Genomic DNA, 16,748 nt, shown 5'->3' on the forward strand with positions numbered 1-16,748 from the left:
AAATCATCTTTTTTGTGTGGTGGACTTGTCCTTATTATGTAAATGAAATTGTCCATGTGAGTTCACAACTGTATGTAATGGAAAATTGGGTGGACCTCTGGTAAAAAAATTATTGTATTTTGGGGATGACTTTTCACAACCAATTTCCTAAATCTGCAACATTGAATAAGCTTTAACATTGATGTGAAAGGGAATTTTGAGCGCTCTTTTTACATTTTCCAGGGCTCTTTTGAGAATTTCGGTGGAATAGGGGAGATATATTTCCCACTTTTCGGAGAGGGGAGATTAAATTATCAAACATTAATACAACTGTAAATGTGTGGATTCATCGTTAAATGCAGTCAAAGTGCCTTAAATTGTCCCAGTTATGCATTCTTTGAAATACAGAATTCCTTGTGCCGTCGCTCTGCTCCGGCGCTCAATCAATTCTTACAAGATTTTGGCCATGTCAATTCCATTATGTTTAAAGGTCCAGGGGGGGGGGGCACTTCCATTCACAAGTGGATACCATGCGCGACCATGGGGTCTCGAAAAGCACCCTAAACACGTAATTTCCATATTCTGAAAATGCACCCCTTAACAAATATTGGCTTGTGAAACCCTACCCTTAACAAGTATTAGAAACAAAACGATACTCTTGGCATATATTCCCTGAAGTGAACCCCTAAACAAGTACAGGATGTTTTATTGTTACGGGTCCTTCGGTCGTCGGCTTTACCTTATTTGGTTTAGTACGACCCCACCTTCTACACCTCGCTCAAATCGGACTCTAAACACGAAGTGTTGGGGAAAAAAGGACATCCTTTATAAAACATTTTAATTTTGTTTTATCATCCCCGCAAATTCGACCCTAAACACGTAATTTTTCTAGCGAAATAGATACCCTTTTTCATTATTTTTGTGTTTTTAACACTCTTATCACGATACGTATACGTAACGTGCCCTATCGTGAAAAAGACATCCTTTTTACGTGTTTGTTTTTTTGGTCGCGCATGGTATCCACTCGTCAATGTAAGTGCCCCCCCCCCCGGGTTAAAGGTTTACCTTATTGCAAAGGTTTTATATATATCCTCTGCATAATGAGAGAATGGTTATAACAAGTCCATTTTATGAATTTTATGATACCAAAAGCTATTGATTACCCCCGTATACATAACCCTTGACCCTTGGTGAGGAATTTTCCCCAAAATTTTGAATTTTCGGGTCAATCTATTGCTGTCACCCCCCCCCCCGCTGCTTGACCTGAATTTAAAGGCATAAGTTAACGCTATAGATATGTGATTAATAAAAACAAAGGAGAGATGTAATATGTACATGGATGCCTTTCTATCAACTTAAAAACTCTGAAACCAACAAAAATAAAATAAAAAGTAATGCTTTTGATAAGTTATAATCGAAGATTTTGTCTTATTTCTATCGTGCTGATAATAATAGAACACATAAGTGTATGTGATGAAATTAAGATGGTGTTTCCGGTCACTTTATATTTCACTTTTTTGAGGCACTAAATAATGATTTTCGGACGCGATTTTTTTTCTGGGCTTCATTTTTGTAACATACCACAAACACAGGTGACAAGTGGACCTCGCAGCTCAGATATTTTTTCAAGCCAAATCAATGTTAGCCAATGCCTTTAAGTCAGTGGTCCATTGAATTTATAAAAGAGTACATCCGTACCGTTTCTAGAACACTCTCTTTCCTGATATCTCTCTGCTCCTTCCACCGATTGAGCCCAATTCTTCCCTGCACATGGGATTCATTGCTCAGTTGAATATTTATTTAATTTTTCAATTCTTACTACGACCCATGTTATGTTATCTTGTATGTTATAGGGGGAAATGGTTGACACTAAACCCTCTCGTGATTGATAATGGACATTATGTCACACATATGAAGCTTAACGAATTGACAATTTCTTCAATTGCTCTTTAATTCCATTGTTTTACGAATAAAAGAAGAAACTATAAAAATAACCAATCATAGAATAACAGTTTACAATGCACTATAGAAATCATGTCTGTAATTTAAAGCCATTCAACTGCAGTGGTTGAAATTTCAAAGACAAAGCAGGATGTGACTGTATAGGTGCTAAATCGGTTGAATCTTAATCTGTGCAATAGCATCTCCTATGGCCATAATTGTAAATTTTGCAATAAAAATAAGTGCAATTGGTTTACGGTACACCATTTGTAAAGTCTTTAGAAGAACAGAGAAAAAAGTTAATGTTTTCCTTCAGCAAGAAATTTATCCACACTGTGCTGCACTCAACCCTGGTGACCTAGAAAATAATTTCACCCATTTTGAAAACATGCCCACTGGTACGATACTAGACATTTTAAATTTGTATTACCAAACCGTGAAGTTCATATAGGAAACGCTTTTTTTGATATCAATGGCATCCAATTTTGGAATTCTCTTCCCAATCAAGTTAAAGCTGTTAAAAATCTTCCTCACATTATATGTGCATTAAAGAAATACCTAAAATTTGAATCGACTCGAGAACATTATTACCAATAAAAAGCACCTATTTCGTACATTTGGTTTCTAGAATTTTGAATAATGTAGGATAGGTTAAGACATTATCTTGTGCCATGTAGATGTAGATGTCTTTTTACCATGTTCTAATAATTGTCGTAGTTTATACATAAATGTTTTTATACTATCAACAGGACCCCATTGGAAATAAGCCTTTCGGCTTTCATCGGTTATCCTATCAAGGTATTCTTCCCATATTTAAATATCAAATTACCTGTGATATTTTTGACGAATGAAATCAATCAATCAGTCACTTTTAAGGACTACACTAATTAAGAAAAGTAAACTCTACTTCCAAACCTCCACTTTCTCGCCTTTCCATTTCACTTCTATCTCTATCCAATTTTGTCACAATCCTTCCAGCTAGACTTTACACTTGATGTACAGTAAACCACTTCCGCGACTGTTAATACCATCGAGCAAACTTTTAAACATCACACAAAAAATAAATTCATCTCCTAACTAAATGCAAATTTTAAAAGTAATTTCTTTAGTGTTTTTGAAACCATCGTTGATTATCCAATATTTATTTATCAATATCATCTTAACATTATTTTGTGTAAAGTTTTATGACGAAAAGGTTACTTTTATATCATTTAATTTGCATGTGTTGTACAATAATGACTCACTCTGCCTTAATATTGACTGGCCTTGAGGGGACAGACTGGGTCATTCTAGCGCTAATCCTTTGCAGCAGCGTAGCACAGTCTCAAAGAGTAGCCTTTGTTTTAGAGTAGGGTATTTCCAAAATGAATCTATCCTTCGCACTTCGCAGGTTGCATGAGATTGATGGCATTATCATCGAAAGCAATTCTGCAAGAAAACTAGGGCTTGGCCATTCAATGCTTTAAACACCAGTAAAAGTATCTTGAATCTTTTTATTAACAGGCAACCAATGAAAATCTTTCAGGTATGGAGATATTAACACAGGTATGTATCTCCGTGCTTGAGGTGTTAGTAATGTACAGGCTTAATTCATATTTCACAAATTAGAGGACATGATGAATAATTTGAAGACAAACATATTACCAAAGGGATATTTATTTATTTGGTGTTCTTTAAACAGGTTAGCCCCATCAGTAATCGAATATTGGCATACTATATAGTCCCTTCAGTGAGAAATTTTATCAACATAAATAATGTTGATAAATTTCTCGCTGCACTCAACCCGTATGTTAAAATACTGATTAATACCTTGTATCGCAGCAGGCTAACCAGGATTTAGCTCATTGGTCAAACATAGGACCCCCTTCTCTTTCTGTCATATGTTTCTCCCACAATCTGTGCAAATCTTCCTTTGATTTAGAAAGTTACTAGTCAATTTGATCATCAAATCAAGAAATGAATAAACTAAATCAATGGCTTGTAGTAAATAGACCTGGTTATTTTTGCGATATTCATATCACTTATATATCTTTCTTTATATTTTTGCGATATCAATGATAATTAATGATAATACAAAAGATAATGAATGAATTGAAAGTGGTTGCTAGCATTTTTACCCTTTTTTTCCTATCATATATCCTTTTCATTATTGTTGCTTTCATAACATTAGCTAAATCCTATTAATGATTCTTATCATCATAATTGTTATTATTATCATTTTTGTTTTGTTGTTATTTGTTATCTTTTGTAAAAAGAATATACGTATATTAGTGAGGATTGAACACTAAATTTTAACACACTGAACAATGTTTAAAACATAGCAAGGGCGCAATGCAGCAGAGAATTATTTAGAAACTAGACTTATGATAGTGTAAAGGTAAGGATTGAGGGATGAGTTGATGGGTAGGACAAAGACGACCAGCCAGGCGTAGATGTCAGGTGTAACCTCGACCCCTACCGTCTGGACTATAATTCCGATAATGATGATCGGCATCCAACAGCAGAAGTCGGTGCCGACGATCAGGAGCATCTTCAGTGCCATCTTTACTTCATTGGATGATTGGTTGGTGCGACCAACATCAGCTCGGACGAAACGGACCTTGATGAAGATGCCGATGTACAAGAGAAGAATGATGATGAAGCTACATAGATTGATCCCCAGGAATATAATGATAGAGTATGTCCAGGTTGATTCAGTAGAGCCGGCAATTGTGGTGAAGTAGGGTATGCCATACTGGTCGGTGGTCCGGGTGTCCACTTCTGTTCGGAGGTCTGTCGACTTTCGGATGAACGGAAGGCCAACGCAGACATCACTGAGGCCGTAGGCATCAGGGTTGATGTTTTGCAACAATAAGCCCGCCACGCTGAGGAGTACAGATGCAACCCAGATAACTGCAATTGCAACGCGAGTAGACGTAATGCCCAAACGCGTTTTGCTAAATGGGAACACAACGCAGATGAAGCGGTCGATCGTGAGGAGGATTAGCAAGAATACGGATGTCTCACTGCTTAGAACAGAGATGAATCCAGCGATTTGACAAGTGATGCTTGCCCTCCACTCCTCAGCTCGCCCCTCCCAGAAGTAAGACTCCCCGATGTAGATATCCATCACGGCAAGGAGCACCATATAAACACCCATCAGAAGATCCGACAAGGCCAGGTTGGTGATGATCATTGACTGTATCCTGGCTACCCTGGTGGTAGGTGTGCTTCTTAACCTCAACATCAAGACAAAGTAATTCCCCACCAAAGCACTTATTCCTAGGATCCATATGAAGACCTTGATGGTGTGGTTCTGAAGAAATGTCTTGCGACAAGTGAATAGGGGATGGGGAGGGCGCTCTTCAATACATTTCACAGTGTCCGGTACTAAACAACAGAAGCGGGAATCGTAGACATACCTAGTGAAAGTAATTTACACACAATACATTAATTATTATTTACTTTTAACCTATTACCTACTGTGACCATGCGGTCATTGTGCACGGCCTTTGTAAATTACAAAATTCATATAGATAATTTGTGGAGAATTTGGGATGGCGTACTCTATGATGTTCGAGGTACCCTGAAAATGCACGAGAAAGGCTAACCAGAAAAAATAGCCTTTCCTGTTAACATCCAAGTAAACATAATCGGTATCTTTGATATATTCAAATTTGGCATTTGTGTTTGTTTTTCTCAATCAAAAATGTTCAGATGTTTAAATGCGGGATAATAATGTCTAGGCAGCTCTGTATATTAAAACATATGTAAACAATAAATCATATGCCTGCCCCATCGGTGGTCAATTATATTTCATGTTCAAAATGTTTTTATCTTCAGGTGAAATTTTTTCTCCTGACATATTCTTTGAATTTGAAAATTATATTTTTCCAAGTTAAAAACCGGAAGTATAGTAGAATTTTTAGGGGTGAGCGTGATTCATTCATTCGGGGGGGGGGGGGGGTAAGAAAAGGCAAGATTTTTCACTTACAGCGCAGATAAACTGTCCAGTCCATCAAATATGCCAGTATAAAGAGGGATAGATTTGGGGCTTACAGATGTCATGACCCTGCGTTAAAAATCAACCAAGACATTTTAAAGAAATCTTATTGAAATCCGTCAGAAACTTGTCAACTTAACTTATTCAACTTGTAAATCTAGGTATATCAAAAAAGATATATGAGAAGACTTAATTCTGAAAGTTTGTCTTAATCTATACTTGAGATGAAGTGACTGTATAGTGTATACAGAAAAGAAGAATGCTTTGAATGTCTATTGTAAATCATAAATAAGTTTACATAAGCGAGTAAATCAAATCTAAAATATGCATTTTAACTTGCATCCTTTGCATAACATTTTATGGCACGTGCCATCTTTTTAACTTGCCATGAATTGAAGAAATTATAATGTAGGCTGTTAGACACAGAAGGATGTAACTTACAAGTCTTTGAGTTTAGAGAGATTCTGAAAGGTTCCCGGGGCAATGTATTCTATGAGGTTCTCACCAAGATTCCTGATTGTAAAAAAGAATTACAATTATATATATATATACATATATACAAATATTACAGAGTGATCAATTTTGTTACTTAAATGTTTTACATTGAATAACATCGAAAATTGAAGTCTATTCATTCATAATGATATTAAAACATGATAAATACTGAATATAATCTAGTCATCATACGATCTACCTCAAATTCCTATTGCCATCTTGATCCAGTAAGAGCCATTGGGACTCTTCTTCATATCTTGACTAATCAAAATTGGTCATTATGAGTCTGCAACAATCCTTCAACAATGAAGCACTTCATAGGTGATTCCTCGATTGAAAAGGAATCGTCTTTTACCGAATTATCTGGCCAGTATCACACCTCAGGTTTATCTCAAAGATAACAGAGAGAGAGTCGCAGTCACAGATCAAGAAGTACTGGAAGTAAATGAGTTTTACCTAACTGAAGTTCAAACCGCTTAGAGGTCATATCACTGCGTTGAATCGGTCCTTCCCCTATGTACAGACTGATGTGTTACTTATTCTTTAGATTTCAGCGTTTGTTACGGTGGACCATGGAATCTTGTTGGAGAAAAAAGCTGGTCGCTACGGCTTTACTGGTAAATTTCTTAAATGGATAACAGATGACGGGTAGATCTCACGTGGTAGAAGTCAACGATGGCACCTCAGATGTTTACAAAAACGTGTACAGAATACCGCAGGAATTAATAATAGGCTCTCTAGCTCATCTACACATCGAATAGTGCTACCACGTATGATGCCATTGAAGCTCAGTCTTTAAGCCATACGATGTACGCTGACGATACTATAAGCTGTATAATCTCGTTTGAAGTAGAATCATCTTCGAGATGGATGAACTCCTAGACTCAACGCTTGCATCTCAGATGGTATACTCTATGTTGTTGTTTCATCATGACTTTATTCAAGTTCAAAGACACTAATACAAAATATATACATGAAGAGACCAGGTCCATCGTTTCGATTCCAAACGGTTGGCAGGTCAGATATTACATAGATTACAAAACAGGTAATACGTATACAAATAGAAAATTGTTGAGAGTAACGTAGATGTAGGAAATAATAAATCAAAGCTGTCGTTGATATCACGTTGAAAAAAAAAATTAATCAATTTCCTAACTTGAAAGTAAAATATGTAAAGTACATTGCCTTACGAAAAAAAAACATAGTCAAGTAAATCATCTTGGGCCCACAGGGATGGTTACGGGTCCAAGTGACGTACCTCCCCCCAAGTTCGTTCTTTTCTTGCGTAGAATATCGAAAAAGAGGAGAGTATGGCGAGTTTAGAAAGAGTATGGAAGAATTTGGTTGGTTGGAAATTTGAGGTTGTTGTTCTGAGGAGTTTTTTAAGACGGTGTTTATTATTCCGGTCAACTAGGCCCCTTGCCCCGACTTCTACAGCGTAAAATGACACCATGTACCCCTTTTCCTTGATATCCCTGACGATCGATTCATACTTTGTGACTTTCCTTTGGTGTGCGTCATCAATGTTGGTTTCAAATGGGATTGTCAATTCGGTGATAATTATCTCTTTCTGATCTTCCCGTAAAATTACTAAATCTGGACGCAAAGTGGTTGTGAGAATGTGGGGAGGTATGGTGCCCCCGGCAATTGAATGCCCTTCTAAATCCGTATAAATTTTCCCGTTGGTCAAATTTTCAAGAAATGCTTTGAGCATGAACCTCAAAATGTTATTATGACGCCACTCGTATCTCTCAAGGAAGACTGGGCAGTTTGAGAGTATATGATGGAGAGTGCCTGTGGTACCAGGACAGAATATACATTTATCATTTAGGCGTTTACCCCAGGTATGTTTGTGTAAGAGGGCAAAGAGTCAATACATGCATTCACAACAAAACTTAAAACTCGTTTTGGGAGATTATACATAATAGATTTCCAAGTTAGGTTTTCATTTTCCAGTAATAACAAGGAGGCAAATTTTCCCTGGACCAAGAGTGGCTCCACTCTATCAGACCAATATTTAACAGTGTCTTCCTCTATTATCTTCTTAACGGTTTTCTTCACAGTATGCCATTTACTGGTCTCAACATTGATAGCATTTTCAACTCGACGATGGGTTTCGTTACATTGTACGACAGTTGATTGTTTACGTGACCATTGTGACTCTCTTTCAATAGCAGAGTCAATCGCTTCATTAACTACTGAATCCGCTTTAACTCTCGATCTGCTAAAAGCGGTGGATTGGGATTGGCGGTAAATGTCGGATAATCTCGGGATATTGAGACCTTGAGGTAAGTGGACAAGAGCAATGTTGGAACCTCGGGAAGGGATACCTAACCAAATTTTCAGGTATTTATCGGTTAGAACGTCGAGTTTATCTAAGTGGGTCTTTTGTAATGTATGAACTGTGAGCAAAAAGCGGATAGAATTGAGTACGTATCGTGAGTAAATGGCAACTTTGAACTCAGGACGAAGGGATAATTCGTCTACTCTTTGGATTCTGTCAGCAATTTCCTTATGGACAAAATCATATACTTCAGATGGTTTGCCACTGAAACAGATATTTGATCCCAAAAATTTGTGCGGCTTTTCTCTGATTGAACGGATACTTTCTGTGCCGATTGAGAACTTGATTTCTTTCGGGGTACCTCCACAAATTGACAGACTGCAACATTTGGAAGGTTTTAATTTAAGTCCCATCGACGATGTGTATGAATGTAATTGATCAATTATCTTTTGATGTTGAACTTTATTATTGGTTATTAAATTAAAATCGTCGGCGTACGGAGTTGTTATGATCCTGGTGCCATTCAGGTCATATCCCAGACTATCTTTCATTTGACCGAGGTATTCAATGAGGGGGTTAAAACATGACAAGAAGATAATAGGTGAAAGGGGATCTCCCTGGAACACACCTTTTTTAACATAAAAGTTTCAGATGACCATTTATTGCCTTTTACATTACCTTGCAATCTACCATATAAATTACAAATATACACTGACAGATTATTAGGCACATGAAATCGACGTAGGGAATGGGAAATTAGCTCGTGAGATACACTACCAAAAGCATCAGCTAAGTCTATATGCAATTAAAATGATTTGAAGACGTAAGTGATACTCTTCCGAAGTGTCAACCATACAGCAATAACAGTTTGAGAGGCAATGAATGATTCTGTTGAGTAAGCCACAAATTCGGGAGTTATTGTATAGACAAGCGATGCATGACCAATTAAAGAATGTCTGAAGATCCACCACAACAGCTTTGCGGACAACTTGAAAATTCAGGAGTTACCTGACTAAATCAGCAACACAAAAGCTCGTACTGTCGTTCCTTATCAGCTGACTGGACTTCTGTAACATCCTCTTGTTTGGTCTCCCTATGTCTGAGATTCGCCAGCTTCAAACTATCCAAAATGAAGCTAGTGTTATCAAGGACACCAAGCAGGCAGGGTACGTCACATCTCCTTCAAGAGATATCGAGAAGAGAATAAACTTCAAATTGCTCCTCATCTTCCAAAGCCCAGGACAAAATGGGTCCCACCTACATCCTCTAACACCTCCACGCAGACTCTGATCTTAAGACCAGGATCCCTCACATTATCCACGTCATTCACCTCAAACCTACGGCCAAAGATCCTTTGAGGTAGCAGTCCTAACACTCTGGAATTCACTCACTCTCTGCATCCGACAGTCCTTACTTAAAACTTGCCAGTTTCTTTCCTAAGATCTATTATAATTTGAATAACAATATTGAAATAATTCAATTTAAAGCTAGTTTATTGCGATTTTTAGAATAATTGATAAATATTTACATATTATTGATAAATGTCTTATGCTTAACTCTGATTTAATTATGCTCGGTTTTATTTCCATGCTGAATCTGTAATTTCCTTTCGTTTAGCGAGTTTGCATTCTTAACATTACTTTGTTTCATATTATTTTAATATTTATGTCTTACACTGTTAAGTGCAAAGAGAGAGCTTTTCTAGTCTGCGCCTAATAAAAAATTATCATTATTATTATTGTTATTACAATCATTATCATTATTATGATCATTTGATTGTGTGGAAAGTTGAGTTTTAGCCAAAGTATTTACTTCTATAGATAAAGATATTTGAAGCTCGATTTGGCGTCCTCTTAGTTAAAGAAATTTTAGGGATTGGCTATGCAAAGTTTGTTTTCAATAGGACGTGTCATCTGGGTTGCGAGGTTGTTGGATTCCTTGTTTTGTTAAACATGACTAAGAATCGCATCCATCTGGTTTTTATGAATGAAAACAAATCAGTTTAGGGTTCTTTGGATTCCTTTTTTTTATTAGTCACAGCTGGACTTTTGTCTCGTGTTCGACTAATCAGTGAGCGATACTCCTGTAAAAGATAAATTAGTTCCACTTAGCAACAGCGTAGGCACTTTTATTTTGTTAACCAATTAATGGTCGGAAGATATGCAAATTAGCTAAAAGGTACATTGTAAATAGGTATCTAGAAAGACTGTTGAAGGTGAAAGATTGAAGGTCTTAATGATGCAAGGCGTAGTGATACGGTTAGGTTGGTGATGTGAGCAGAATACCTGTAGCATCGGGCAGGTTATCGGGATTCATTCCTCCTTGAGCTTGCATCAGCGTAGCATCACATTTTGTGGGTGAAAGTTCGTTGCCGGTGATTCCCAACACTTTAGATCTTCCGAAGTGTGGTACGTACATTTAATTTGAAATGTTATTTGTACTGGTAGTGAATGTTAGTCATATTAGAGTATCAGGATGGAATTATTTGGTGACAAGACTCACTGATTTCCAAACAAGTATTATTAAGTAACACAGATTTGTATATGTGGGACATGTACACAAACATGTTAGATTTGGAAAGGTCTGTGGTATGAATTGTTTAGTTAAAAATTATGAAAGAGCTATTGAGCATATTGTGATTAATGAGTTATGGCTCTTGAGACATGAGGATTGATATAATTTTAGGACAATTGTTATAGTAATTTCAATTATGGATAAATAACTGGAATGGTTAGTTGTCTTATTTTCAGTCTCTAATGTTAACTGGTGGATTTTATCAAGTTGAAACTGATAGAAGTCTTTATCTTGATACAGAGAAAATTATTTTAATGGAATGCTAGCATGAAAAAAGTAATATAAGTATGTAAGACGAGTTAGTAATTTTGGATTTGTTCTTTGTTTAACAGCAGTACAAGTAATTTCTACACTGGAACTGAATCCAGCCAGTGTGGAGTGTTGGTTTACGATCACGTGACGAGTGGGTGTTGATCCTGGGTAAGCTGTTGCATTATATTTGGGCGTGGTCTAAGATCTACATTCTAATTATGTGCATGGTGTACAATATTATGTTTGTACTGTATTGATTTTATTGATTTAAATTGAAATCAGAATTGAGATAAATATAGAGTACATTTCAAAAACTTTAAATGAATTCTTGTGCGGAAGCCGATTTGACTTATGGATGCTGTCCTTTTGATTGAGGTATTTTGAGATGCCATTGAAGAGTGTAGTTAGTGAGGCTTTACAATTTGAGGGGATTTGTATGTCATTTTTGATTGAGAGGATAATGACGATGGTCTCTTTGTCTGCCATTCTTCAGGTTTGGTTAGTGTTACAAACATTCGAGGATAAGGATGGTTAGGCAGGCTAACTGCAAGGAATTAAGCATCCATAACTTGAATTATAATTTGACGCATTTAATATAATTTTAATCAGAAATGCATTCCTATTTTTGTAATGCTGTTTTTATAGCATTATCTATAATAGACACTTAACTTTTATAGTGTAACTGGCATCATCTGGTGTCTTCGTCATATGTTTAATAATTGAGAATAAGACGACTCATGTATTAATGCCATTATTTGATTGTATACTTACGATGGCCTTGCTTTATATCTTGCAGGGTTTTTTCTTTTATGTTTGTCTTGTGATGGACAAATAAAAGACAAGTGAACATGAATCTGTTGTGCCCCTTGTACTTCTTGGAAGTGACCTATTCCGAACTACGACAATTGTTTACTCATGTAGAGAGATCTAGAGAGTATCAGGTCCAGACCAAGATTGTACCATTAATGAAATTTTTTGTACAGATCTGCATTTACTAAGTCTAGATCTATAAAATTGTGGGTACTGTGTGAGATCATTATTTAGATCTAGGTCGTTTAGATTTACTATACCTATACTATACTATACTATTTGCTATACCCAATTATCATTACTGTGATATATCTTAATTGCTCCAACTTTAAATTGTTGGACATCTTGTTTGATCATTGCTCAAGGATTATATAGTTATGTGTTTCAATTTTTACAAATTTGAAATGACGTACATCTATTATGATGCACTGTCTTGTAGATATATTTTCCATTAAATTGCACCACATTGAAAGTTATTTGTAATTGCATGTATTTACGTAGAGTGCCATCAATATTCCACGCAAGTCTTAACATAATTATTAATAATGGTTAAATACCAATGTTCTATTTGCAGTACGGCGGTAAAAAAATAAAAGGCATTATTATGTATTGGATGTTCCTAATGGGTGCATATATCTTGTGCCCAAGTCCTAAAAAGACTTATGATTCAGATGTACTCTTTGAAAACTGGCTCTGTCCTATGTGCTTGATGCAACATCTACCCTTTTGGAATAATGTTTTTTAAGTAAAAGGAAAAATAAAATGCAGTGAGATGTTAGCAAGTACATGTATTAAAGAGTCGAATAGCAATTTCAAATTAAACACAATTAAATGCATCAAACTTGCACATCTCAATGTAAGGAGTCTGGTAAATAAGGTTGCTGATGTACCAAATTTGCTTAGTAAAAATTATTATGATATATTCAGTTTGTCTTAAACACGGTTGTCACATGAATATTCTGATAGTTTATATTCTGTTAAAGAATATAAGAAGAGATAGGGGGCCCCCATGGAGGAGGAATGGGGTGTTACATATCTGAAAATAAAGATCTTGGACCTGTAACATTATTGTGGCCTCGAATCGCTGCGTGCTAATGGCAACGCACTTTTAGTTGGTATATTGTATAGGAAACCTGATAATCACTTAAGAATTCTTTGAGAGTTTTGAATAATATCTTGAGAAAGTGTTTGCAAAGTCATGTAATGTTATCACGTTAACTGATAATAATCTGTCAAAAAAGTTTTTTAAAATCTATGTATGACCGAGCAGATGACACAGGTTATATTTGAACCCACGAGAGTTACGCCTAACAGTCAATCACTTATTGATTCAATTTATATTTCTGACTCATTTAGTGAAAGTGTCATTAAACCAGGTGTACAAATAACAGGTTTAAGTGATCACTATGTAATATTTACTGTCATTAAAGGAAAATATAAAATAAATAAAACCAATAAATAAATAACTCATTTTAAGGGGATTACATTGGAATTATGTTTAATATTCAATTTGATCCCCGAAGAAGAAGTGAGCCCGTTTCATAAAGACTTGTAATAATAACAAATACACATTTTTTGTTTAGAAAAAATACCAGCCAACCAGAAAATTGTAGTACCATTCATTATCGCAAATTTATGACACACGCCCCAGCTGTACCATTATCGATACGGCTTAAAATCGGTTTATCCAACTAAACCGTCCCTTCTCATTTTACTGTGCTTATTCCCTTTCCTTATTTGTTTGGAGTTAAGCTACAATGTCCCTTGTAGTCTCTTTTTACTGTGATTTCAAAATTCCTTTTCCTTAATTGTTTGGAGTTAAGCTGTAATGTATTGTGTCCCACGATGTAAAACATTGCTGGCATGATTTGGTCGGTCTATGCGATGTATATCAATTGCATACCCACAATCGAATACCGTCATTAGCACGTTGGTCTACCAATATCCTGTCAAAACCTAGCCAGTGGTGTGCGTCTATATCTTTGTCAGTACGTGTGAGAGAGGGAAATAGATAAAGAGAGTGATAGGGAGAGAAGGGGTGGGGTGAGAGCGTGCTTTATGATGTTTTAATATACTTCAACGTTACTTACAATCGAAGCAATTCGTGTCCCATCCCGTAGAACAATGTCTCGTTTAGCGATGTTAATTGGTTCCATTTCAATATTCTGTGGATGAGAACAATGAGGTTTTTAAAGGTTACGACGTTGGTTATGTAACAGTGTGTTGGCATTTTCACAGGCAAACTTATTGTTCAAATCTTCAAAGCTAAAAACAAGGTAACATGCAGACCTACTCTAATTACGAATGTTGATTCTTATTCTATTTTCGATATTTTCTCTCTATGGTTATAAAAAAAAAACTATCGACTTACAATCTCTGAAAAGAAACTCCAAGATCTTTGAAAGTCCCAGGGCTGAACTCGGCAATAGAGTTGTTCTTCAGATCACTAGAGAGAAAAACAAAAATCACATCCATTTCAAACTTGGGTTTTTAGTTTACATAATTATGGCCTATGTAAACAGGGGCGGCGTCAAAGTTTTTTCATTAGAGGGGGGGGGGGGGTAATTGCTAGATCAACTTAATGAAAGTGAAAATAAGCAAAAGAAAGAGAAGTATTTAATATAAATATCATATAACACTGTAAAAATGGGCGTTAAACTGACGCCAGTTGGTGATCATAGAGACTCCCTGAGGTGTTGAATAAAATTATACACAAGAGATTGAATACATCACCAAAATATAAAAATAACAGTCAATGTGTTTTGATAACATCCCGGTAAACTCCATAAGTTTTGAGCTGGCAACAACAAATTAACACCGAACAATGACTGGTGTGAATGTCTTTGTACACCAATCTACACCAGAGATTAGCCAAGTTTCCATTTATTATAATCATATAATGTATACAAACAAAAAATAAATGAAGTGAACTGAATACAATATGTAATCAAATAAAAGTATACTCCATACATAGAAAATAGTCTGTGTAAATCTTGAAAGCAGCCAGCCTCAAACTGAGTCACCTGGTTAGATTCCAAAGTTCTGAAAAAAAGTTAAATATATTGTGATAATACTCATAATGTTAATATACAGTGCGTCTACGAAAAAAAAAGGAACCGGGATTCCCATGTCTTTTTTTTTCTCCAAAGGAAAATGAACTATGATATTTTCTTTACATTATCATACAATGCAATTATCCCTCTCTATTTTGATCCCTTATATTGAGCGAACACTTCACGCATTAATAAGCAAGACGAGTTTGAAATTTTGATGTCAAAATCAGGTTGTGCAGAAAAATTGGACACGGTTGGTTTGTGATACGACGACCGTGCTTATTCGACGGTTGGCTCATAAGCATTCATTTTGTATTCTTTGTTAAGATTCAATGATCCCTAAAATGAAAATGGATTCAGATTCAAGCGTGATTTTGGTGCATTTCGTTTCTGATATGCATCAATATTCAAAGTTTACTGCTGATGTTGAAGTACGTAAATAACATTCTTCCACCTTCACTCCATATTTTTTATATTATCATATCAATTCATGCATACCATACATGGAACTCTTCACATTTTCATTTAATCAACCCCAAATTACTTCTTGCACAGAGATCAATAAGACATCATTGTCCCGATTTATTGAATTCTCTACCAGAGTCTATAAAAAGACGTTCATCTCTTAACTCATTAAGGCAAACGTTGATTCTATGTTATTACCAGAATATTATTTGAAGTAAGTTTTCTGAGTCAGTATTTCAGTTAATCATTATCACTCTTCCAATCTCCCATGCCCCCGTGACCACCATCATTATCATCTCCATCATCTTCATTCTCACCACTGTCACCATCCTCCTCATCTTTTTCATCTCCATCTTCATCATTGAAATTATGAACAAATATTACCATTCTGCTGTATAAAGGTATTAATAATTTAATGAGTTTTATTCCAGGATTGTCATTTTTTTCGAGCAATCTGTTTATAATGACAATCCTTCTCCTGCAAGCTGTGAATTTTAAATTCATTTGGTAGTATATTTGTTTAGAATGAATGTTTTATTTAGTCCATTTTTCTTCATGATTCATGACAAAAATCAATGACAAATGTTTTGTTTATTATGTAATGAAAATATATTATATACGAATATCACCAATGCAGAAGAAAACAATAAATCAAATTAATCAAGCCATATTTATTGTTTTTCATCTGTCATATGCGTGTGTGTGGGTAAAATTATGCATGAACAACTGCATAAAATTATGCATGTACAACTGCTTTCGCAACTTTTTTTAATCAAAATGTTGTGAAAGAAATGAATGAAGAGAACCATTGTTCTCTTTCATCATTTCTTTCAACAAAAATATCTTAGCTTAACATACAAAAGATTTCAATTAATCAATGAGAATATGAGGTATATGAAAATTTTACAATTTT

At 35.6% G+C, this 16,748-nt stretch overlaps 1 protein-coding gene and 1 long non-coding RNA gene across 2 annotated transcripts in view; one reads left to right on the forward strand and one right to left on the reverse strand.

Annotated features, from left to right (window-relative positions):
* Positions 1-1,983: 1,983 nt before the first annotated feature.
* The window catches only part of LOC121422854 (G-protein coupled receptor GRL101-like), a 37,430-nt gene continuing 22,665 nt past the window's right edge, over positions 1,984-16,748 (reverse strand). Inside the window, exons 10-15 of the mRNA XM_041618075.1 lie at positions 15,288-15,359; positions 14,689-14,763; positions 14,408-14,482; positions 6,344-6,415; positions 5,894-5,971; positions 1,984-5,321 (exon numbers count right to left, since the gene is read on the reverse strand). Coding sequence (XP_041474009.1) covers positions 4,265-5,321; positions 5,894-5,971; positions 6,344-6,415; positions 14,408-14,482; positions 14,689-14,763; positions 15,288-15,359 — 1,429 coding nt within the window. The 3' untranslated portion in view covers positions 1,984-4,264. The remainder of the gene's footprint in view (positions 5,322-5,893; positions 5,972-6,343; positions 6,416-14,407; positions 14,483-14,688; positions 14,764-15,287; positions 15,360-16,748) is intronic.
* Positions 10,355-14,009, forward strand: LOC121422855. Its single transcript, XR_005971196.1, has 2 exons — positions 10,355-11,675; positions 12,304-14,009. It is a non-coding gene; the product is annotated as an uncharacterized LOC121422855 (long non-coding RNA).

The sequence above is a fragment of the Lytechinus variegatus genome, chromosome 10 (assembly GCF_018143015.1).
Source record: "Lytechinus variegatus isolate NC3 chromosome 10, Lvar_3.0, whole genome shotgun sequence".
In the NCBI taxonomy this organism is placed as follows: Eukaryota; Metazoa; Echinodermata; class Echinoidea; order Temnopleuroida; family Toxopneustidae; genus Lytechinus; species Lytechinus variegatus.